Source organism: Phasianus colchicus, chromosome 37 (genome assembly GCF_987193195.1).
Source record: "Phasianus colchicus chromosome 37, bPhaCol1.hap1.1, whole genome shotgun sequence".
NCBI lineage: Eukaryota > Metazoa > Chordata > Aves > Galliformes > Phasianidae > Phasianus > Phasianus colchicus.
This window is the reverse complement of record NC_143472.1, coordinates 1,813,590-1,838,735: the sequence shown is the minus strand read 5'-3', so window position 1 is coordinate 1,838,735 and position 25,146 is coordinate 1,813,590. Positions and strand designations below refer to the sequence as shown.

Below are 25,146 nucleotides of genomic sequence, written 5' to 3'. Positions count from 1 at the left end.
CCCAGATAGCCCCAAACAGCCACAGAATGGTGCCAGATGGCCCCAAAATTGGACCAAAATGGGAGGTGGGATTTGAGAAATGGGGTTTTGAGGATTCTGAGCACTACAACAAGCAGGTGAGCGACCACAACGGCCCCAAAATGGCCCCAAAATATCCCCAAAATGGCCCCAAAGGGCCCCAAAATGGCCCAAAATGGCCCCAAAATGGCACCAAATGGCACCAAATGGCTCCAAAATGGCCCCAGATGGCACCAAAATGGGAGGTGGGATTTCAGAAATGGGGTTTAGAGGATTCTGAGCACTACAACAAGCAGGTGAGCGACCACAACGGCCCCAAAACGGCCCCAAATGGCAACAAAATGGCCCAAAATGGCACCAAAATGGCCCAAAATGGCACCAAAATGGCACCAAACGGCACCAAAATGGCCCCGAATGGCACCAAATGGCTCCAAAACGGCCCAAAATGGCACCAAAATGGGAGGTGGGATTTGAGAAATGGGGTTTTGAGGAATCTGAGCACTACAACAAGCAGGTGAGCGACCACAACGGCCCCAAAATGGCCCCAAAATATCCCCAAAATGGCCCCAAAGGGCCCCAAAATGGCCCAAAATGGCTCCAAAATGGCCCAAAATGGCACCAATGTTGGACCAAAATGGGAGGTGGGTTTTCAGAAATGGGGTTTAGAGGATTCTGAGCACTGCAACAAGCAGGTGAGCGACCAGAATGGCCCCAAAACGGCCCCAAATGGCCCCAAATGGCCCCAAAATGGCCCAAAATGGCACCAAAATGGCCCAAAATGGCCCCAGATGGCTCCAAAATGGCCCAAAATGGCCCCAGAATGGGAGGTGGGATTTCAGAAATGGGGTTTTGAGGATTCTGAGCACTGCAACAAGCAGGTGAGCGACCACAACGGCCCCAAAACGACCCCAAAATGGCACCAAAATGGCCCAAAATGGCACCAAAATGGCCCAAAATGGCACCAAAATGGCACCAAACGGCACCAAAATGGCCCAAAATGGCACCAAATGGCTCCAAAACGGCCCAAAATGGCACCAAAATGGGAGGTGGGATTTGAGAAATAGGGTTTTGAGGAATCTGAGCACTACAACAAGCAGGTGAGCGACCACAACGGCCCCAAAATGGCCCCAAATGGCCCCAAAATGGCACCAAACGGCAATAAAATGGCCCAAAATGGCCCCAGAATGGGAGGTGGGATTTCAGAAATGGGGTTTTGAGGATTCTGAGCACTACAACAAGCAGGTGAGCGACCACAACGGCCCCAAAACGGCCCCAAATGGCACCAAAATGGCCCAAAATGGCTCTAAAATGGCCCAAAATGGCACCAATGTTGGACCAAAATGGGAGGTGGGATTTCAGAAATGGGGTTTTGAGGATTCTGAGCACTGCAACAAGCAGGTGAGCGACCACAACGGCCCCAAAACGGCCCCAAAATGGCCCTAAATGGCACCAAAATGGCCCCAAACGTCACCAAAATGGCCCAAAATGGCCCCAGATGGCTCCAAAATGGCCCAAAATGGCCCCAGAATGGGAGGTGGGATTTCAGAAATGGGGTTTTGAGGATTCTGAGCACTGCAACAAGCAGGTGAGCGACCACAACGGCCCCAAAACGACCCCAAAATGGCACCAAAATGGCCCAAAATGGCACCAAAATGGCCCCAAACGTCACCAAAATGGCCCAAAATGGCCCCAGATGGCTCCAAAATGGCCCAAAATGGCCCCAGAATGGGAGGTGGGATTTCAGAAATGGGGTTTTGAGGATTCTGAGCACTGCAACAAGCAGGTGAGCGACCACAACGGCCCCAAAACGACCCCAAAATGGCACCAAAATGGCCCAAAATGGCACCAAAATGGCACCAAACGGCACCAAAATGGCCCAAAATGGCACCAAATGGCTCCAAAACGGCCCAAAATGGCACCAAAATGGGAGGTGGGATTTGAGAAATGGGGTTTTGAGGAATCTGAGCACTGCAACAAGCAGGTGAGTGACCACAACGGCCCCAAAATGGCCCCAAATGGCCCCAAAATGGCACCAAACGGCAATAAAATGGCCCAAAATGGCCCCAGAATGGGAGGTGGGATTTCAGAAATGGGGTTTTGAGGATTCTGAGCACTACAACAAGCAGGTGAGCGACCACAACGGCCCCCAAACGGCCCCAAAACGGCTCCAAATGGCACCAAAATGGCCCAAAATGGCACCAAAATGGCACCAAAACCACCAAATGGCGCCAAAATGGCACCAAATGGCACCAAATGGCTCCAGAATGGCCCCAGATGGCACCAAAATGGGAGGTGGGATTTGAGAAATGGGGTTTGGAGGATTCTGAGCACTGCAACAAGCAGGTGAGCGACCACAACGGCCCCAAAATGACCCAAAATGGCCCCAAATGGCACCCAAATGGCACCCAAATGGCACCAAAATGGCACCAAATGGCCCAAAATGGCCCCAAAGTTGGACCAAAATTGGAGGTGGGTTTTCAGAAATGGGGTTTTCGATGAATCTGAGCACTGCAACAAGCAGGTGAGCGACCACAACGGCCCCAAAACGGCCCAAAATGGCACCAAAATGGCCCAAAATGGCCCCAAAATTGGACCAAAATGGGAGGTGGGATTTCAGAAATGGGGTTTAGAGGATTCGGAGCACTACAACAAGCAGGTGAGCGACCACAACGGCCCCAAAACGACCTAAAATGGCCCCAAATGGCACCAAAATGGCCCCGAATGGCACCAAAATGGCCCCAAATGGCACCAAATGGCTCCAAAACAGCCCCAAAATGGCCCCAAATGGCCCCAAATGGCTCCAAAACGGCCCAAAATGGCCCAAGATGGCCCCAAAATGGGAGGTGGGATTTCAGAAATGGGGTTTTGAGGAATCTGAGCACTGCAACAAGCAGGTGAGTGACCAGAACTGCACCAAAACGGCCCCAAATGGCCCCAAAATGGCCTCAAGGATCCCAAAATGGTCCATATAACCCCATTTCCCCTCATAACCCCCACGTCCGCCCCATAACCTCCCCATAACCCCGTTTCCCCCATAACCCCGTTTCCCCCATTACCCCCCCATTACCCTATAACCCCCTTATTTCCCCCATAACCCCATTATTCCCCCATATCCCCCACCTAACCTCATCTAACCCCATTATTCTCCCATTACCCCCCATCTAACCCCATTATTCCCCCATGTAACCCCATCTAACCCCATTATTCACCCATTATTCCCCCATGTAACCCCATTATTCCCCCATCTAACCCCATATAATCCCATTACTCCCCCATCTAACCCTATCTAACCCTATTACCCCCCATATAACCCCATTATTTCCCCATCTAACCCCATCTAACCCCAATATCCCCCATTATTCCCCCATCTAACCTCATTACCCCCCATATAACCCCATTATTCCCCACTGTTCCCCCATCTAACCCCATATAACCCATCATTCCCCCACTATTCCCCCATCTAACCCCATTATCCCCCATCTAACCCCAATATTCCCCATTATTCCCCCATCTAACCCCATTATTCCCCCATTTTTCCCCCATTACCCCCCATATAACCCCACTATTCCCCCACTATTCCCCATTATTCCCCCATCTAACCCCATTACCCCCATTGTTCCCTCATCTAACCCCATTATTCCCCCATTATTCCCCCATTATTCCCCATGTAACCCCATTATTCCCCCATCATTCCCTCATCTAACCCCATTACCCCCCATCTAACCCCACTATTCCCCCATTATTCCCCCATGTAACCCCATTATTCCCCCACTATTCCCCCATAACCCCACTATTCCCCCATAACCCCATTATTCCCCCATTATTCCCCTACCTAACCCCATTATTCCCCCATAACCCCATTATTCCCCCATCTAACCTCACTATTCCCGTTATTCCCCCATAACCCCGTTATTCCCCCACTATTCCCCCATAACCCCATTATTCCCCCATCTAACCCCATTATTCCCCCGTTATTCCTCCACCTAACCCCGTTATTCCCATGTTATTCCCCCATATAACCCCACTATTCCCCCATAACCCCACTATTCCCCCATAACCCCATTACCCCCCATAACCCCATAAATCCACTATTCCCCCATTACCCCGTTATTCCCCCATAACCCCACTGTTCCCCCATTACCCCACTATTCCCCCATTACCCCCCATATAACTCCACTATTCCCCCATAACCCCATAACCCCACTATTCCCCCATTACCCCCCATAACCCCACTACCCACCATAACCCCACTGTCCCCCCATTACCCCCATAACCCCACTATTCCCCCATAACCCCATTGTAACCCCATAACCCCACTATTCCCCCATTACCGCCCATAACTCCTCTATTCCCCCATAACCCCACTGTTCCCCCATAACCCCATAACCCCGTTATTCCCCCATAACCCCATAACCCCACTGTTCCCCCATAACCCCACTACCCCCCATAACCCCACTGTTCCCCCATAACCCCACTATTCCCCCATAACCCCCCAGAATCCCACTATTCCCCCATTACCCCACTATTCCCCCATAACCCCATAACCCCGTTATTCCCCCATAACCCCACTGTTCCCCCATAACCCCATAACCCCACTGTTCCCCCATAACCCCACTATTCCCCCATAACCCCATAACCCCACTATTCCCCCATAACCCCTCTTCCCCCATAACCCCACTGTCCCCCATAACCCCACTGTTCCCCCATAACCCCATAACCCCATAACCCCACTGTCCCCCCATAACCCCACTATTCCCCCATAACCCCACTGTTCCCCCATAACCCCATAACCCCTCTGGTCCCCCATAACCCCATAATCCCACTGTTCCCCCATTACCCCCAATAACCCCATAACCCCACTATTCCCCCATAACCCCATTACCCCCCATAACCCCACTATTCCCCCATAACCCCATAACCCCACTATTCCCCCATAACCCCATTACCCCCCATAACCCCACTATTCCCCCATAACCCCATAACCCCACTATTCCCCCATAACCCCATAACCCCACTATTCCCGCATTACCCCCCATAACCCCATAACCCCACTATTCCCCCATAACCCGATAACCCCATAACCCCACTGTTCCCCCATAACCCCATAACCCCATAACCCCATGACCCCTCTTCCCCCATAACCCCATAACCCCATAACCCCATGACCCCTCTTCCCCCATAACCCCATAACCCCATAACCCCATGACCCCTCTTCCCCCATAACCCCATAACCCCATAACCCCATAACCCCATAACCCCATAACCCCGTTATTCCCCCATAACCCCATAACCCCATAACCCCATTACCCCCCATAACCCCATAACCCCATAACCCCGTTATTCCCCCATAACCCCATAACCCCATAACCCCATAACCCCATAACCCCATAACCCCATAACCCCATAACCCCGTTATTCCCCCATAACCCCATAACCCCATAACCCCATTACCCCCCATAACCCCATAACCCCATAACCCCGTTATTCCCCCATAACCCCATAACCCCATAACCCCATTACCCCCCATAACCCCATAACCCCATAACCCCGTTATTCCCCCATAACCCCATAACCCCATAACCCCATTACCCCCCATAACCCCATAACCCCATAACCCCGTTATTCCCCCATAACCCCATTAATTACCCCCATGTCCGCCCTGCCCGCTGCCCAGGCGACAGAGCAGGCGAAGGCGGAGGTTCGCCGCGCGCTGTCGGTGCTGGACGCCCACCTGCAGAGCCGCACCTTCCTGGTGGGGGAGCGCGTGTCCCTGGCCGACATCAGCGTGGTCTGCGCCCTGCTCTGGCTCTACAAGCAGGTACGGCTGCCCCATAGCCGCCCCATAGCCGCCCCATAGCTGCCCCATGGCTGCCCCATACCCGCCCCATAGCCGCCCCATAGCCGCCCCATAGCCGCCCCATAGCCGCCCCATAGCCGCCCCATGGCTGCCCCATAGCTGCCCCATGGCTGCCCCATGGCTGCCCCATGGCTGCCCCATAGCTGCCCCATGGCTGCCCCATAGCCGCCCCATAGCTGCCCCACGGCTGCCCCATGGCTGCCCCATGGCTGCCCCATGGCTGCCCCATGGCTGCCCCATACCCGCCCCATAGCCGCCCCATAGCTGCCCCATGGCTGCCCTATAGCTGCCCCATGGCTGCCCCACGGCTGCCCCATAGCCGCCCCATAGCCGCCCCATAGCTGCCCCATAGCTGCCCCATGGCTGCCCCATAGCCGCCCCATAGCCGCCCCATAGCTGCCCCATGGCTGCCCCATAGCCGCCCCATAGCCGCCCCATAGCTGCCCCACGGCTGCCCCACAGCTGCCCCATGGCTGCCCCATGGCTGCCCCATAGCTGCCCCATGGCTGCCCCATGGCTGCCCCATGGCTGCCCCATAGCTGCCCCATAGCTGCCCCATAGCTGTCATATAGCTGCCCCACGGCTGCCCCACGGCTGCCCCATGGCTGCCCCATAGCTGCCCCATGGCTGCCCCATGGCTGCCCCATAGCTGCCCCATGGCTGCCCCATAGCTGCCCCATAGCCGCCCCATAGCTGCCCCACGGCTGCCCCATGGCTGCCCCATGGCTGCCCCATGGCTGCCCCATAGCTGCCCCATAGCTGCCCCATAGCTGTCATATAGCTGCCCCACGGCTGCCCCACGGCTGCCCCATAGCTGCCCCATAGCTGCCCCATGGCTGCCCCATGGCTGCCCCATGGCTGCCCCATAGCTGCCCCATGGCTGCCCCATGGCTGCCCCATGGCTGCCCCATAGCTGCCCCATAGCCGCCCCATAGCTGCCCCACGGCTGCCCCACGGCTGCCCCATGGCTGCCCCATGGCTGCCCCATGGCTGCCCCATAGCTGCCCCATAGCTGCCCCATAGCTGTCATATAGCTGCCCCACGGCTGCCCCACGGCTGCCCCATGGCTGCCCCACGGCTGCCCCATAGCTGCCCCATAGCTGCCCCATAGCTGCCCCATGGCTGCCCCATAGCCACCCCACAGCTGCCCCACGGCTGCCCCATAGCTGCCCCATAGCCGCCCCATAGCCGCCCCATAGCCGCCCCATACCTGCCCCATACCTGCCCCATGGCTGCCCCATAGCTGTCATATAGCTGCCCCATGGCTGCCCCATAGCTGCCCCACAGCTGCCCCACGGCTGCCCCACGGCTGCCCCACGGCTGCCCCACGGCTGCCCCATAGCTGCCCCATAGCCGCCCCATAGCCGCCCCATAGCCGCCCCATAGCTGCCCCATACCTGCCCCATGGCTGCCCCATAGCTGTCATATAGCTGCCCCACGGCTGCCCCATAGCTGCCCCATAGCCGCCCCATGGCTGCCCCATAGCCGCCCCATAGCTGCCCCATAGCCGCCCCATAGCCGCCCCATGGCTGCCCCATGGCTGCCCCATAGCTGCCCCATAGCTGCCCCATGGCTGTCATATAGCTGCCCCATGGCTGCCATATAGCTGCCCTATAGCTGCCCCACGGCTGCCCCATGGCTGCCCCATAGCTGCCCCATAACCGCCATATATCTGCCCCACGGCTGCCCCATAGCCGCCCCATAGCCACCCCATAGCCGCCCCATGGCTGCCCCATAGCTGCCCCATAGCCGCCCCATGGCTGCCCCATAGCTGCCCCACGGCTGCCCCATGGCTGCCCCATAGCTGCCCCACAGCTGCCCCATAGCTGCCCCATAGCTGTCATATAGCTGCCCCATAGCCGCCCCATAGCTGCCCCATGGCTGCCCCATGGCTGCCCCATAGCTGTCATATAGCTGCCCCATGGCTGCCCCATAGCTGCCCCACAGCTGCCCCACGGCTGCCCCATAGCTGTCATATAGCTGCCCCACGGCTGCCCCATAGCTGCCCCATAGCTGCCCCATGGCTGCCCCATGGCTGCCCCATAGCCGCCCCATAGCCGCCCCATAGCCGCCCCATGGCTGCCCCATGGCTGCCCCATAGCTGCCCCATAGCTGCCCCATAGCTGCCCCATGGCTGCCCCATAGCTGCCCCATAGCCGCCCCATAGCCGCCCCATGGCTGCCCCATGGCTGCCCCATAGCTGCCCCATAGCTGCCCCATAGCTGCCCCATGGCTGTCATATAGCTGCCCCATGGCTGCCATATAGCTGCCCTATAGCTGCCCCACGGCTGCCCCACGGCTGCCCCATGGCTGCCCCATAGCTGCCCCATAGCTGCCCCATAACTGCCATATATCTGCCCCACGGCTGCCCCATAGCCGCCCCATAGCCGCCCCATAGCTGCCCCATGGCTGCCCCATAGCTGCCCCATAGCCGCCCCATGGCTGCCCCACAGCTGCCCCACGGCTGCCCCATGGCTGCCCCATAGCTGCCCCACAGCTGCCCCATAGCTGCCCCATAGCTGTCATATAGCTGCCCCATAGCCGCCCCATGGCTGCCCCATGGCTGCCCCATGGCTGCCCCATAGCTGCCCCATAGCTGTCATATAGCTGCCCTATAACTGCCCTATAGCTGCCCCATAGCCGCCCCATAGCTGCCCCACGGCTGCCCCATAGCTGCCCTATAACTGCCATATAGCTGCCCCACGGCTGCCCCACAGCCGCCCCGTAGCTGCCCCACGGATGCCATATAGCTGCCCCAGAACTGTCATATAGCTGCCCCATAACCGCCATATATTTGCCCCACAGCTGCCCCACAGCTGCCCCACAGCTGCCCCATAACCACCATATAGCTGCCCCATAGCTGCCCTATAACTGCCCCACAGCTGCCCCATAGCTGCCCTACAACTGACCTGTGACTGCCCCACGGATGCCCCCCCAAATTCCCCCCCAGCCCCCTCAAACTGCCCCCCATAGCCCTCAAACTGCCCCCAGCCCCCTCAAGCTGCCCCCCCAGCCCCCTCAAACTGCCCCCCAACACCCACTGATTGCCCCATAGCCCCCACAAACTGCCCCCAGCCCCCTCAAACTGCCCCCCAGCCCCCCCAAACTGCTCCCCAATGCCCTCAAATTCCCCCCCATTGCCCTCAGACTGCCCTCCATCCCCCTCAAACTGCCCCCCAATGCCCTCAAGCTGCCCCCCATCACCCTCAAATTGCCCCCAGCTCACAAGAACTGCCCCCCAATGCCCTCAAACTGCCCCCAGCCCCCTCAAACTGCCCCCCAATGCCCTCAAGCTGCCCCCCATCACCCTCAAATTGCCCCCAGCCCCCTCAAACTGCCCCCCAATGCCCTCAAACTGCCCCCCAGCCCACAAGAACTGCCCCCCAGCCCCCCCAAACTGCCTCCCAATGCCCACAAGCTGCCCCCCATCACCCTCAAATTGCCCCCCATTACCCTCAAACTGCCCCCCAATGCCCTCAAACTGCCCCCAGCCCCCTCAAGCTGCCCCCCATCACCCTCAAACTGCCCCCAGCCAACAAGAACTGCCCCCCATCCCCCTCAAACTGCCCCCCAAATTACCCTCAAACTGCCCCCCAGCCCCCAAGAACTGCCTCCAATCCCCTCAAACTGCCCCCAGCCCCCTCAAACTGCCCCCCAGCCCCCAAGAACTGCCCCCAGCCCCCTCAAACTGCCCCCCAACACCCACTGATTGCCCCATAGGCCCCTCAAACTGCCCCCAGCCCACAAGAACTGCCCCTCAGCACCCCCAAACTGCCCCCCAATGCCCTCAAGCTGCCCCCCATCACCCTCAAATTGCCCCCAGCCCACAAAAACTGCCCCCAGCCCCCTAAAACTGCCCCCAGCCCCCTCAAACTGCCCCCCAACACCCACTGATTGCCCCCCATCCCCCTCAAACTGCCCCCATCCCCCCCCCAGATGCCGATGTTCCCCTTTTCCCCCCCCCGGCAGGTTTTGGAGCCGTCCTTCAGGCAGCCCTTTGGCAACGTGAACCGTTGGTTTCTCACCTGCCTGCATCAGCCCCAGTTCCGGGCCGTGCTGGGCGACGTCCCCCTGTGCCAGAGGATGGCTCAGTTCGATGGTCAGAGCCCAAAACGGGGCCAGAAGAGGGGGAGTGGGGCAAAAAGGGGCTGGGGGGGGTGGGAGAGGGGGTTGGGGGGGAAATAGGGGGAAGGAATGGGGGTTTGGGGGGGAAGAATGGGGGTTTGGGGGGAATAATGGGGGCTTCGGGGGAAATATGGGGAGTTTTGGGGAATAATGGGGATTTGGGGGGCAATAATGGGGGCTCGGGGGGAATAATGGGGATTTGGAAGGAAATATGGGGAGTTTTAGGGAAGGAATGGGGGCTTGGGGGGGAATAATGGGGTTTGGAGGGGAATAATGGGAGTTTGGGGGAGGCTGGGGGGTGGGAGAGGAGGTTGGGGGGGAATAGGGGGAAGGAATGGGGGCTTGGGGGGGAAGAATGGGGGTTTGGGGGAGATAATGGGGGCTTCGGGGGGAAATATGGGGAGTTTTGGGGAATAATGGGGATTTGGGGGGCAATAATGGGGGCTTGGGGGGAATAATGGGGATTTGGAAGGAAATATGGGTGTTTTAGGGAAGGAATGGGGGCTTGGGGGGGAATAATGGGGTTTGGAGGGGAATAATGGGGGTTTGGGGGAGGCTGGGGGGTGGGAGAGGGGGTTGGGGGGGGAATAGGGGGAAGGAATGGGGGTTTGGGGGGGAAGAATGGGGGTTTGGGGGAGATAATGGGGGCTTCGGGGGGAAATATGGGGAGTTTTGGGGAATAATGGGGATTTGGGGGGCAATAATGGGGGCTTGGGGGGAATAATGGGGATTTGGAAGGAAGTATGGGGTGTTTTAGGGAAGGAATGGGGGCTTGGGGGGGAATAATGGGGGTTTGGGGGAGGCTGGACGGTGGGAGAGGGGGTTGGGGGGAAATAGGGGGAAGGAATGGGGGTTTGGGGGGGAATAATGGGGGTTTGGAGGGGGATAATGGAGGTTTAGGGAGAAATAATGGGGACTTAGGAGAGAATAATGGGGGTTTGGGGGGGGCTGGGGGGTGGGAGAGGAGGTTGGGGGGGAAATAGGGGGAGGGAATGGGGGTTTGGGGGGGAATAATGGGGTTTGGGGAGGCTGGGGGGGTGGGAGAGGGGGTTGGGGGGAAATAGGGGGAAGGAGTGGGGGTTTGGGGGGAAAACATGGGGGTTTGGGGGGGAAATATGGGGGCTTGGGGGGAATAATGGGGATTTGGGGGGAAATATGGGGAGTTTTGGGGAAGGAATGGGGGCTTGGGGGGGAATAATGGGGTTTGGAGGGGAACAATGGGGGTTTGGGGGAGGCTGGGGGGTGGGAGAGGAGGTTGGGGGGGAAATAGGGGGAAGGAGTGGGGATTTGGGGGGAATAATGGGGGTTTGGGGGAAATAATGGGGGCTTGGGGGAGGCTGGGGAGTGGGAGAGGGGGTTGGGTGGGAATAGGGGGAAGAAATGGGGGTTTGGGGGAATAATGGGGGTTTGGGGGAAATAACGGGGGCTTGGGGGAGAAACATGGGGAGTTTTGGGGAAGGAATGGGGGCTTGGGGAATAATGGGGGTTTGGGAGGAAATAAAAGGGATTTGGGGGGGAAATAATGGGGGTTTGGGGAGGCTGGGGGGTGGGAGAGGAGGTTGGGGGGAAATAGGGGGAAGGAATGGGGGTTTGGGGGGGAATAATGGGGGTTTGGGGGGAAATAATGGGGGTTTGGGGGAGGCTGGAGGGTGGGAGAGGAAGTTGGGGGGAATAGGGGGAGGGAATGGGGGTTTGGGGGGGAAATAATGGGTTTGGGGGGAATAATGGGGGTTTGGGGGGAAATAATGGGGATTTAGGAGAGAATAATGGGGGTTTGGGGAGGCTGGGGGGTGGGAGAGGGGGTTGGGGGGAAATAGGGGGAAGGAATGGGGGTTTGGGGGGGAATAATGGGGGTTTGGGGGGAAATAATGGGGGTTTGGGGGAGGCTGGAGGGTGGGAGAGGAAGTTGGGGGGGAATAGGGGGAGGGAATGGGGGTTTGGGGGGGAAATAATGGGGGTTTGGGGGGAATAATGGGGATTTAGGAGAGAATAATGGGGGTTTGGGAGAGGCTGGGGGGTGGGAGAGGGGGTTGGGGGGAAATAGGGGAAGGAATGGGGGTTTGGGGGGGAAATATGGGGTTTAGGGGAAGGAATGGGGGTTTGGGGGAGGCTGGGGGGTGGGAGAGGAGGTTGGGGGGAAATATGGGGTTTAGGGGAAGGAATGGGGGTTTGGGGGGAAATAATGGGGACTTGGGGGGATATAAGAGGAAATGTGGGCATTGGGGGGGAAGTAATGGGGACTTGGGGGGGAAATGGGAGATTTGGGGGGAAATGAGGGGGATGTGGGGGGAAATAAAAGGGATTTGGGAGGAAATGAAAGGGATCTGGGGGGAAACGATGGGATTTGGGAGGAAATGAAAGGGATCTGGGGGGAAATGATGGGATCTGGGAGGAAATGAAAGGGATCTGGGGGGAAATGATGGGATTTGGGAGGAAATGAAAGGGATCTGGGGGGAAATGATGGGATCTGGGAGGAAATGAAAGGGATCTGGGGGGAAACGATGGGATTTGGGAGGAAATAAAAGGGATCTGGGGGGAAACGATGGGATTTGGGAGGAAATGAAAGGGATCTGGGGGGAAACAATGGGATTTGGGAGGAAATAAAAGGAATCTGGGGGGAAATGATGGGATCTGGGAGGAAATGAAAGGGATCTGGGGGGAAATGATGGGATCTGGGAGGAAATGAAAGGGATCTGGGGGGAAATGATGGGATCTGGGAGGAAATGAAAGGGATCTGGGGGGAAACGATGCGGATTTGGGGGTCCTGAGTGTCGTCCCTCCCCCCCCAGCCAAGAAGTTTGCAGAGAACCAAGCCAAGAAGGAAGCCCCGAAGAAGGAGAAGAAGGAAAAGGAGAAGGACAAGGACAAGGAGAAGGACAAGGACAAGGACAAGGACAAGGACAAGGAGCGCGGGGCTCCCGAGGAGGAGCTGGATGAGTGCGAGCAGGCGCTGCTGGCTGAGCCCAAAGCCAAGGATCCCTTCGCACATCTGCCAAAGAGGTGGGGGGCGGCGGGGGGGCTGGGGACATGAATGGGGGTTGGGGACATGAATGGGGGGCTGGGGACATAATTGGGGGTTGGGGACATGAATGGGGGGCTGGGGACATGAATGGGGGGCTGGGGACATAATTGGGGGGCTGGGGACATAATTGGGGGTTGGGGACATGAATGGGGGGCTGGGGACAGCATTGGGGGGTTGAGGACAGCATTGGGGACATGAATGGGAGGTTGGGGACAGCATTGGGGACATGAATGGGGGGCTGGGGACTTGAATGGGGGGTTGGGGACAGCATTGGGGGGTTGAGGACTGCATTGGGGACATGAATGGGAGGTTGGGGACAGCATTGGGGACATGAATGGGGGGCTGGGGACATGAATGGGGGGCTGGGGACAGCATTGGGGACATGAATGGGGGGCTGGGGACATGAATGGGGGGTTGGGGACATGAATGGGGGGCTGGGGACATGAATGGGGGGCTGGGGAGCATTGGGGACATGAATGGGGGGCTGGGGACAGCATTGGGGACATGAATGGGGGGCTGGGGACATGAATGGGGGGTTGGGGACATGAATGGGGGGCTGGGGAGCATTGGGGACATGAATGGGGGGCTGGGGACAGCATTGGGGGGTTGGGGACAGCATTGAGGGGTTGGGGACAGCGTTGGGGACACTATTGGGGGGTAGGAGACAGCATTGGGGACATGAACAGGGGGTTGGGGACAGCATTGGGGGGTTGAGGACAGCATTGGGGACATGAATGGGGGTTTGGGGACATGAATGGGGGGTTGGGGACAGCATTGGGGACATGAATGGGGGGCTGGGGACTTGAATGGGGGGCTGGGGACATGAATGGGGGGTTGGGGACATGAATGGGGGGTTGGGGACAGCGTTGGGAGACATTATTGGGGGGGACATCATAGGGATGCCATGGGGACCCCATAGGGACACTGTAGGGATGGTGGGGACCCCATAGGGACACCATGCGGTTGGTGGGGACCCCATGGGGACATCATAGGGTTGGTGGGGACCCCATGGGGACGCCATGGGAACATCATAGGGATGCCATAGGAACACCATGGGGACACCATGGGGATGCTTTTGACCCCATAGAGACCCAGTGGGGATGGTGGGGACCCCATGGGGACACCATAGGGACCCCATGGGGACATCATAGGGATGCCATGGGGACCCCATAGGGACGTTATAGGGACATCATAGGGATGCCATAGGGACATCATAGGGACCCCATGGGGACATCATAGGGACATCATAGGGACACCATAGGGACCCCATAGGGCCATCATAGGGATGCCATAGGGACCCCATAGGGACATCATAGGGATACCATAGGGACATCATGGGGATGCCATGGGGGCACCGTAGGGATGCCATAGGGACCCCATAGGGACATCGTAGGGATGCCATGGGGACCCCATGGTGGCACCATAGGGATACCATAGGGACATCATGGGGATGCCATAGGGACCCCATAGGGACATCATAGGGATGCCATGGGGACCCCATGGGGGCACCATAGGGATGCCATGGGGACCCCATAGGGCCATCGTAGGGATGCCGTGGGGACCCCATGGGGACATCATAGGGATGCCATGGGGACCCCATAGGGTCATCATAGGGATGCCATAGGGATGCCATAGGGACACCATAGGGCCATCATAGGGATGCCATGGGGACCCCATAGGGACACCATAGGGATACCATAGGGACATCATGGGGATGCCATAGGGACACCATGGGGACATCATAGGGATGCCATGGGGACCCCACGGGGACACCATAGGGACACCATAGGGACCCCATAGGGACATCATAGGGATGCCATAGGGACCCCATAGGGCCATCATAGGGATGCCATGGGGACCCCATGGGGGCACCATAGGGATGCCATGGGGACATCATAGGGACATCATAGGGATGCCATAGGGACCCCATGGGGACACCATAGGGACACCATAGGGACCCCATAGGGCCATCATAGGGATGCCATAGGGACATCATAGGGATGCCGTGGGGACCCCATGGGAACACCATGGGGACATCATAGGGATGCCATAGGGACACCATGGGGACATCATAGGGATGCCATGGGGACTCCATGGGGGCACCATAGAGATGCCATGGGGACATCATAGGGACATCATAGGGATGCCATGGGGACCACATGGGGACCCCATAGGGACCCCATAGGGACCCCATAGGGACCCCATAGGGATGCTGGGGACCCCGCGGTGCCACCTTAGGGACCCTGTAGGGCGGGTGCCCCCCCAGCCCTCTCTGACAGCCCCATCCTCGGCAGCCCGTTCGTGCTGGACGAGTTCAAGAGGAAGTACTCCAACGAGGACACGCTGGCGGTGGCGCTGCCACACCTGTGGGAGCACTTCGACCCCCAGGGCTGGTCGCTGTGGTACGGCGAGTATCGCTACCCCGAGGAGCTCAGCCAGACCTTCATGAGCTGCAACCTCATCACCGGTGATGGCGCTGCCCCTCCAGGCCCCTCCTGGCCCCTCCTGGCCCCTCCTGTCCCCTCCTGGCCCTGTGACGTCCCCTCCCATCCCTCATGTCCCCCCCATCCCTGTGATGTCCCCTCCTGTCCCCTCCTGTCCCCTCCTGGCCCTGTGACGTCCCCTCCCATCCCTCATGTCCCCCCCATCCCTGTGATGTCCCCTCCTGTCCCCTCCTGTCCCCTCCTGGCCCTGTGACGTCCCCTCCCATCCCTCATGTCCCCCCCATCCTTGTGATGTCCCCTTCTGTCCCCTCCTGGCCCCTCCTGGCCCTGTGACGTCCCCTCCCATCCCTCATGTCCCCCCCATCCCCGTGATGTCCCCTCCTGTCCCCTCCTGGCCCTGTGACGTCCCCTCCCATCCCTCATGTCCCCCCCATCCTTGTGATGTCCCCTCCTGTCCCCTCCTGGCCCTGTGACGTCCCCTCCCATCCCTCATGTCCCCCCCATCCCCGTGATGTCCCCTCCTGTCCCCTCCTGGCCCTGTGACGTCCCCTCCCATCCCTCATGTCCCCCCCATCCCTGTGATGTCCCCTCCTGTCCCCTCCTGTCCCCTCCTGGCCCTGTGACGTCCCCTCCCATCCCTCATGTCCCCCCCATCCCTGTGATGTCCCCTCCTGTCCCCTTCTGTCCCGTCCTGTCCCCTCCTGGCCCTGTTAAGGTCACCTTCTGTCCCCTTCTGTCCCTTTCTGTCCCCTTCTGTCCCTATGATGTTCCTTCCTGTCCCCATGCTGTCCCCTCTCGATGTCCCCACGCTGTCCCCCCCGTGTCCCCCTGGTATCCCCTCACTGACTCCTCTTGGCGTCCCCACACTGTCCCCACACTGTCCCCTCCTGTCCCCCTGCCGTCCCTGCTGTCCCCTCTCAATATCCCCATGCTGTCCCCACACTGTCCTCCCCATGTCCCCTCAGTATCCCCCCGCTGTCCCCCTGCTGTCCCCACATTGTCCCCTCCTGTCCCCAGGCTATCTCCCCATTGTCTCCTCTCGATGTCCCCCTGCTGTCCCCAACTGTCCCATCCTGTCACCACGCTGTCCCTGCTGTCTCCTCTCACTGTCCCCCCACTGTCCCCCCCATGTCCCCTGCTATCCCCCTGCTGTCCCCCCCCTGCTATCCCCAACTGTCCCCTCCTGTCCCCTTGCTGTCCCTGCTGTCCCCTCTCACTGTCCCCACGCTGTCCCCCCATGTCCCTCTGCTATCCCTTTGCTGTCCCCCCTTGCTGTCCCCAACTGTCCCCTCCTGTCCCCCCGCTGTCCCCACATTGTCCCCCCCATGTCCCCCTGCTATCCCCCTGCTGTCCCCCCCTGCTGTCCCCAACTGTCCCCTCCTGTCCCCTTGCTGTCCCTGCTGTCCCCTCTCACTGTCCCCACACTGTCCCCCCCATGTCCCCTGCTATCCCCCTGCTGTCCCCCCTTGCTATCCCCAACTGTCCCCTCCTGTCCCCATGCTGTCCCTGCTGTCCCCTCTCACTGTCCCCACACATTCCCCCCCGTGTCCCCCTGGCATCCCCTCCTGTCCCCATGCCATCCCCCCGCTGTCCCCCCATGTCCCCACGCTGTCCCCCTGCTGTCCCATCATGGTGTTTCCATGCTGTCCCCCACTGTCCCCCCCTGCTGTCCCCAACTGTCCCCTCCTTCCCCTTGCTGTCCCTGCTGTCCCCTCTCACTGTCCCCACACATCCCCCCCCGTGTCCCCCTGGCATCCCCTCCTGTCCCCACGCTGTCCCCCCCATGTCCCCCAGCTGTCCCCAGGGATGTCCCCTCCTTCCCCTTGCTGTCCCTGCTGTCCCCTCTCACTGTCCCCACACATTCCCCCCCCGTGTCCCCCTGGCATCCCCTCCTGTCCCCCCGCTGTCCCCATGTCCCCCCGCCGCCCCCCCGCCGTCCCATCGTGGTGTTCCCACGCTGTCCCCTCACTGTCCCCGCTGTCCCCCCCCCGCTGTCCCCCCCAGGGATGTTCCAGCGCCTGGACAAGCTGCGTAAGAACGCCTTCGCCAGCGTCATCCTCTTTGGGACCAACAACGACAGCAGCATCTCGGGGGTGTGGCTGTTCCGGGGGCAGGAGCTGGCCTTCACCGTGAGTGTCACCTCTGTGTCACCTCCTGTGTCACCTCCAGGTCACCTCCGGGTCACCTTCATGTGTCAGCTCCTGTGTCACCTCCGTGGCACCTCCTGTCAACTCCTTGCACGCCTGTGTCACCTCCTGTGTCACCTCCTCCTGTGTCACCTCCTGTGTCACCTCTCTGTCACCTCTCTGTCACCTCTCTGTCACCTCCTGTGTCACCTCCGTGTCACCTCCGGGTCACCTTCATGTGTCAGCTCCTGTGTCACCTCCGTGGCACCTCCTGTCAACTCCTTGCACGTCTGTGTCACCTCCTGTGTCACCTCCTCCTGTGTCACCTCCTGTGTCACCTCTCTGTCACCTCTCTGTCACCTCTCTGTCACCTCCTGTGTCACCTCCGTGTCACCTCCGGGTCACCTTCATGTGTCAGCTCCTGTGTCACCTCCTTGGCACCTCCTGTCAACTCCTTGCACGTCTGTGTCACCTCCTGTGTCACCTCCTCCTGTGTCACCTCCTGTGTCACCTCTCTGTCACCTCTCTGTCACCTCTCTGTCACCTCCTGTGTCACCTCCGTGTCACCTCCGGGTCACCTTCATGTGTCAGCTCCTGTGTCACCTCCTTGGCACCTCCTGTCAACTCCTTGCACGCCTGTGGCACCTCCTCTGTGTCACCTCCTCCTGTGTCACCTCCTGTGTCACCTTCATGTGTCACCTTCATGTGTCACCTCCTGTGTCACCTCCGTGTTACCTCTGTGTCACCTTCATGTGTCAGCTCCTGTGTCACCTCCTGTGTCACCTCCGTGTCACCTCCGTGCCACCTCTGTGTCATCTTCATGTGTCAGCTCCTGTGTCACCTCCGTGTCACCTCTGTGTCACCTTCATGTGTCACCTCCTGTGTCACCTCCTGTGTCACCTCTGTGTCACCTGTGTGTCACCTGTGTGTCACCTTCATGTGTCAGCTCCTGTGTCACCTCTGTGTCACCTCTGTGTCACCTGTGTGTCACCTCTGTGTCACCTCCTGTGTCACCTCCGTGTCACCTTCATGTGTCACCTGTGTGTCACCTCCTGTGTCACCTCCTGTGTCACCTCCGTGTCACCTCTGTGTCACCTTCATGTGTCAGCTCCTGTGTCACCTCTGTCACCTCTGTGTCACCTCCGTGTCACCTGTTTGTCACCTTCATGTGTCAGCTCCTGTGTCACCTCCGTGTTACCTCTGTGTCACCTTCATGTGTCAGCTCCTGTGTCACCTCCTGTGTCACCTCCGTGTCACCTCTGTGTCACCTGTGTGTCACCTTCATGTGTCACCTTCATGTGTCACCTCCGTGGCACCTCCTGTCAACTCCTTGCACGTCTGTGTCACCTCCTCTGTGTCACCTCCTCTGTGTCACCTCCTCCTGTGTCACCTCCTCCTGTGTCACCTGTGTGTCACCTCCTGTGTCACCTCCATGTCACCTCCGTGTCACCTCTGTGTCACCTTCATGTGTCACCTCCTGTGTCACCTCCGTGTTACCTCTGTGTCACCTTCATGTGTCAGCTCCTGTGTCAGCTCCTGTGTCACCTCCATGTCACCTCCGTGTCACCTCCATGTCACCTTCATGTGTCACCTCCTGTGTCACCTCCGCGTTACCTTCATGTGTCACCTCCTGTGTCACCTCCGTGTTACCTCTGTGTCACCTTCATGTGTCAGCTCCTGTGTCAGCTCCTGTGTCACCTCCATGTCACCTCCGTGTCACCTCCATGTCACCTTCATGTGTCACCTCCTGTGTCACCTCCGTGTTACCTCTGTGTCACCTTCATGTGTCAGCTCCTGTGTCAGCTCCTGTGTCACCTCCATGTCACCTTCATGTGTCACCTCCTGTGTCACCTCCGTGTCACCTCTGTGCCACCTCTATGTGGCTCCTCTATGGCACCTCAGTGTCACCTCAGTGTCGCTTTTGTGTCCCCTCCTGGCACCTGCCACCTCCGTGTGTCGCCTCCTGTGTCACCTTCATGTGCCACTCTGTGTCACCTCCTCTGTGTCACCTCCTCTGTGGCACCTCCTGGCACCTCTGTGTCGCCTCCATGTGTCACCTCCTGTGTCACCTCCGTGGCACCTCCTGTCACCTCCTCGCACCTCTGTGTCACCTCCTCCTGTGTCACCTCCATGTGTCGCCTCCTGTCAACTCCTGGCACCTTCATGTGTCACCTCTTTGTCACCTCGTTATTACCCCATTATTCCCCCAAACCCCCCATAGTGACCCCAGACCCCCCATTACTCCCCCAAACTCCCCCATACTGACCCCAAATCCCCCATTATTCACCCCCAGACCCCCCATACTGACCCCATACCCCCCATTATTCCCCCCACACCCCCCATACTGACCCCAAGCCCCCCATACTGACCCCAAATTCCCCATTATTCACCCCCAAACCCCCCATACTGACCCCATACCCCCCATTACTTCCCCCAGACCCCCCATAATGCCCCCAAACCCCCCATTATTCCCCCCAAATCCCCCCATACTGACCCCATACCCCCATTACTCACCCCAGACCCCCATACTGCCCCCAAACCCCCCCATACTGACCCTAAACCCCCCATTACTCCCCCCACACCCCCCATACTGACCCCAAACCCCCCATACTGGCCCCATACCCCCCATTACTCCCCCCACACCCCCATACTGACCCCATACCCCCATTATTCCCCCCAGAACCCCATACTGCCCCCAAACCCCCCCATACTGACCCCAGACCCCCCCCATTATTCCCCCTATACCCCCCATAGTGCCCCCAAACCCCCTCATACTGACCCCATACGCCCATTACTCCCCCCAGATTCCCCATACTGCCCCCATACCCCCCCATACTGACCCTAAACCCCCCATTACTCCCCCCAGAGCCCCCATACTGCCCCCAAACCCCCCCATACTGACCCCATACCCCCATTACTCCCCCCAGACCCCCATACTGCCCCCAAACCCCCCCATACTGACCCCAAGCCCCCCATTATTGCACCCAAACCCCCCCATACAGACCCCATACCCCCCATTACTCCCCCCATACCCGCCATTCTGCCCCCAAACCGCCCCATACTGACCCTAAACCCCCCATTACTCCCCCCACACCCTCCATACTGCCCCCAAACCCCCCCATACTGACCCCATACCCCCCATTATTCCCCCCAAACCTCCCCATACTGCCCCCAAACCCCCCCATACTGACCCCATACCCCCCATTATTCCCCCCAAACCCCCCATACTGCCCCCAAACCCCCCCATACTGCCCCCAAACCCCCCATAGTGCCCCCAAACCCCCCCATACTGACCCCATACCCCCCATTACTCCCCCTATACCCGCCATTACTCCCCCCAGCCCCCCCATACTGCCCCCAAACCCCCCCATACTGACCTTAAACCCCCCATTACTCCCCCCAGACCCGCCATACTGCCCCCAAACTCCCCCATACTGACCCCATACCCCCCATTATTCCCCCCACACCTCCCCTTACTGATCCCATACCCCCCATTACTCCCCCTATACCCCCCATACTGCCCCCAAACCCCCCCATACTGACCCCAGACCCCGCATACTGCCCCCAAAGCCCCCATACTGACCCCATACCCCCATTACTCCCCCTATACCCCCCATACTGACCCCAAACCCCCCCATACTGACCCCATACCCCCCATTATTCCCCCCACACCTCCCCTTACTGATCCCATACCCCCCATTACTGCCCCCAAACCCCCCCATACTGCCCCCAAACCCCCCCATACTGCCCCCATACCCCCCATTACTCCCCCCAAACCCCCCATACTGACCCCAAACCCCCCATTATTCCCCCCAAACCCCCCATACTGACCCCAAACCCCCCCATAGTGCCCCCAAACCCCCCCATACTGCCCCCATACCCCCCATTACTCCCCCCACACCCTCCATATTGCCCCCAAACCCCCCCATACTGACCCCATACCCCCCATTATTCCCCCCAAACCTCCCCATACTGCCCCCAAACCCCCCCATACTGACCCCATACCCCCCATTACTTCCCCCAGACCCCCCATACTGCCCCCAAACCCCCCATTATTCCCCCCTATACCCGCCATACTGCCCCCAAACCCCCTCAAACCCCCCCATACTGCCCCCAAACCCCCCCATACTGACCCCAAACCCTCCATTATTCCCCCCAAACCCCCCCATACTGACCCCATACCCCCCATACTGCCCCCAAACCCCCCTTATTCCCCCCAACCCCCCCATACTGCCCCCAAACCCCCCATTATTCCCCCCTATACCCCCCATACTGCCCCCAAACCCCCCCAAGCCCCTCTATAGTGCCCCCAAACCCCCCCATACTGCCCCCAAAGCCCCCCAAACCCCCCCATAGTGCCCCCAAACCCCCCCATAGTGCCCCCAAACCCCCCCATAGTGACCCCAAACCCCCCATTCCTCCCCCCAGCTGAGCCCAGACTGGCAGGTCGATTACGAATCCTACACGTGGCGGAAGCTGGAGCCCGGCAGCGCCGAGTGCCGCACCTTGGTGACGGAATATTTCTCCTGGGAAGGGGAATTCGCCCACGTGGGGAAACCCTTCAACCAGGGCAAAGTGTTCAAGTGATGGAACACGGCCCCCCCACCGGGGGGGGGGCAGGGGGGGGCACTGCTGGGGGCTGCGGTGTCAGCAGGGGGAATAAATGGAGAGGAAACGGCTGTGGTTGTGGTTTGTGATGGGCGCCTTAATTGGGGGGGGGGGGGTAATGGGGGTAATGAGGGCATTGGGGGTGATGGGGTGATGGGGGAGATTGGGGTAATGGGGGCAATGGGGGTAAAGGGGTAATGGGGGTAAAGGGGGTAATGGGGGCATTTGGAGTAATGGGGGCATTTGGGGTAATGGGGGCAATGGGGGTAAAGGGGGTAATGGGAGTAAAGGGGGTAAAGGAGGTAATGGGGGTAAAGGGGGTAATGGGGACATTTGGGGTAATGGGGGTAAAGGAGGTAATGGGGGTAAAGGGGGTAATGGGGGCATTTGGGGTGATGGGGGCAATGGGGGTAAAGGGGTAATGGGGGTAAAGGGGGTAATGGGGGCATTTGGGGTGATGGGGGCATTTGGGGTAATGGGGGCAATGGGGGTAAAGGGGGTAATGGAGGCATTTGGGGTAATGGGAGTAAAGGGGGTAAAGGAGGTAATGGGGGTAATGGGGGTAAAGGGGGTAATGGGGACATTTGGGGTAAAGGGGGCATTGGGGGTAAAGGGGGTAATGGGGGTATTTGGGGTAATGGGGGCATTTGGGGTAATGGGGGCAATGGGGGTAAAGGGGGCATTGGGGTAATGGGGGCAATAGGGGCAGTGGGGTAAGGGGGGTATTGGGGGGATGGGGGACATTGGGGTAATGGAGGTAAAGGGGGTATTGGGGGCATTTGGGGCAATGGGGGCAATGGGGGCATTTGGGGTAATGGGGGCATTTGGGGTAATGGGGGCATTTGGGGTAATGGGGGCAATGGGGGTAAAGGGGGTAATGGGGTAATGGGGGCATTTGGGGCAAGGTGGGCAATGGGGGCATTGGGGTAAAGGGGGTAAAAGGGGGCACTGTGTGACACTGGTGGCTATGGGGTGACAGTGGGGTGGCACTGGGTGATACTGGTGGCCATGAGGTGACACTGGTGACACTGGGGTGGCCATGGGGTAGCAGTAGGGTGACACTGGTGGCCATGAGGTGACACTGGTGGCCATGGGGTGGCACTGGTGGCCATAAGGTGGCAGTGCGTGACACTGGAGTGGCGCTGGGTGATACGGGTGGCTATGAGGTGACACTGGTGACCATGGGGTGACACTGGGGTGGCATTGGGTGATACTGGTGACACTGGGGTAGCAGTGGGGTGGCAGTAGGGTGACACTGGTGGCCATGAGGTGACACTGGTGGCCATGGGGTGCCATGAGGTGGCACTGGGTGGCACTGGGGTGGCACTGGGTGATACTGGTGGCACTGGGTGGCACTGGTGGCCATGGGGTGACATTGTTGGCAATGGGGTGGCCATGGGGTGGCAGTGGGTGGCACTGGGGTGGCACTGGGTGATACTGGTGGCACTGGGTGGCACTGGTGGCCATTGGGGTGGCACTGGTCGCAATGGGGTGGCACTGGGTGACACTGGTGGCCATGAGGTGACACTGGTGGCCATGGGGTGGCCATGGGTGACACTGGGATGGCCATGGGGTGGCAGTAGGATGACACGGGTGACAATGGAGTGGCACTGGTGGCCATGGGGTGGCGCTGGGGTGGCCATGGGGTGATACTGGTGGCCATGGGGTGGCAGTGGGGTGGCAGTAGGGTGACACTGGTGGCCATGAGGTGACTCTGGTGGCCATAAGGTGGCACTGGTGGCCATGGGGTGGCCATGGGTGACACTGGTGGCCATGAGGTGGCACGGGGTGACACTGGGGTGGCCCTGGGTGATACTGGTGGCTATGGGGTGCCATGGGGTGGCACTGGGTGGCACTGGTGGCCATGGGGTGACATTGTTGGCCATGGGGTGGCCATGGGGTGACACTGGTGGCCATGGGTGACACTGGTGGCCATGAGGTGGCACGGGGTGACACTGGGGTGGCACTGGGTGATACTGGTGGCCATGGGGTGGCACTGGTGGCCATGGGGTGACATTGTTGGCCATGGGGTGGCCATGGGGTGACACTGGTGGCCATGGGGTGACACTGGTGGCCATGGGTGACACTGGTGGCCATGAGGTGGCACTTGGTGACACTGGGGTGGCACTGGGTGATACTGGTGGCACTGGGTGACACTGGTGGCCATGGGGTGACACTGGTGGCCATTGGAGTGGCACTGGTCGCAATGGGGTGGCACTGGGTGACACTGGGGTGGCGCTGGGTGACACTGGTGGCCATGGGATGGCAGTGGGTGACACTGGGGTGGCGCTGGGTGATACTGGTGGCCATGGGGTGACACTGGTGGCCATGGGGTGGCACTGGTGGCCATGGGGTGGCTATGGGTGACACTGGTGGCCATGGGGTGGCACTGGTGGCCATGGGGTGGCTATGGGTGACACTGGGATGGCCATGGGGTGGCAGTAGGATGACACGGGTGACAATGGAGTGGCACTGGTGGCCATGGGGTGGCGCTGGGGTGGCCATGGGGTGATACTGGTGGCCATGGGGTGACATTGTTGGCAATGGGGTGGCCATGGGGTGGCAGTGGGTGGCACTGGGGTGGCACTGGGTGATACTGGTGGCACTGGGTGGCACTGGTGGCCGTGGGGTGGCACTGGTCGCAATGGGGTGGCCATGGGGTGACACTGGTGGCCATGGGGTGGCCATGGGGTGATACTGGTGGCCATTGGAGTGGCACTGGTCGCAATGGGGTGGCACTGGGTGACACTGGGGTGGCGCTGGGTGACACTGGTGGCCATGGGATGGCAGTGGGTGACACTGGGGTGGCACTGGGATGATACTGGTGGCCATGAGGTGACACTGGTGGCCATGGGGTGACATTGTTGGCCATGGGGTGGCCATGGGGTGACACTGGTGGCCATTGAGGTGACACTGGTGGCCATGGGGTGGCACTGGTGGCCATAA

The 25,146-nt window shown here is 59.6% G+C and overlaps 1 protein-coding gene and 1 long non-coding RNA gene across 3 annotated transcripts in view; one reads left to right on the top strand and one right to left on the bottom strand.

Annotated features, from left to right (window-relative positions):
- The window catches only part of EEF1G (eukaryotic translation elongation factor 1 gamma), a 35,425-nt gene extending 13,154 nt beyond the window's left edge, over positions 1-22,271 (top strand). The window contains exons 5-10 of the mRNA XM_090129689.1: positions 5,693-5,836; positions 9,845-9,974; positions 12,790-13,000; positions 15,317-15,489; positions 17,471-17,595; positions 22,021-22,271. Coding sequence (XP_089985815.1) covers positions 5,693-5,836; positions 9,845-9,974; positions 12,790-13,000; positions 15,317-15,489; positions 17,471-17,595; positions 22,021-22,179 — 942 coding nt within the window. The 3' untranslated portion in view covers positions 22,180-22,271. The remainder of the gene's footprint in view (positions 1-5,692; positions 5,837-9,844; positions 9,975-12,789; positions 13,001-15,316; positions 15,490-17,470; positions 17,596-22,020) is intronic.
- On the bottom strand, positions 18,178-19,518 carry LOC149913466 (uncharacterized). 2 transcript variants are annotated; one of them, XR_016461234.1, is made up of 3 exons: positions 19,232-19,518; positions 18,631-19,195; positions 18,178-18,266 (listed from the first exon to the last, which is right to left on the bottom strand). It is a non-coding gene; the product is annotated as an uncharacterized LOC149913466 (long non-coding RNA). The 2 variants fall into 2 exon arrangements; XR_016461235.1 differs by adding an exon at positions 18,515-18,583 and having other exon boundaries at positions 18,191-18,266; positions 18,688-19,518.
- Positions 22,272-25,146: the final 2,875 nt, after the last annotated feature.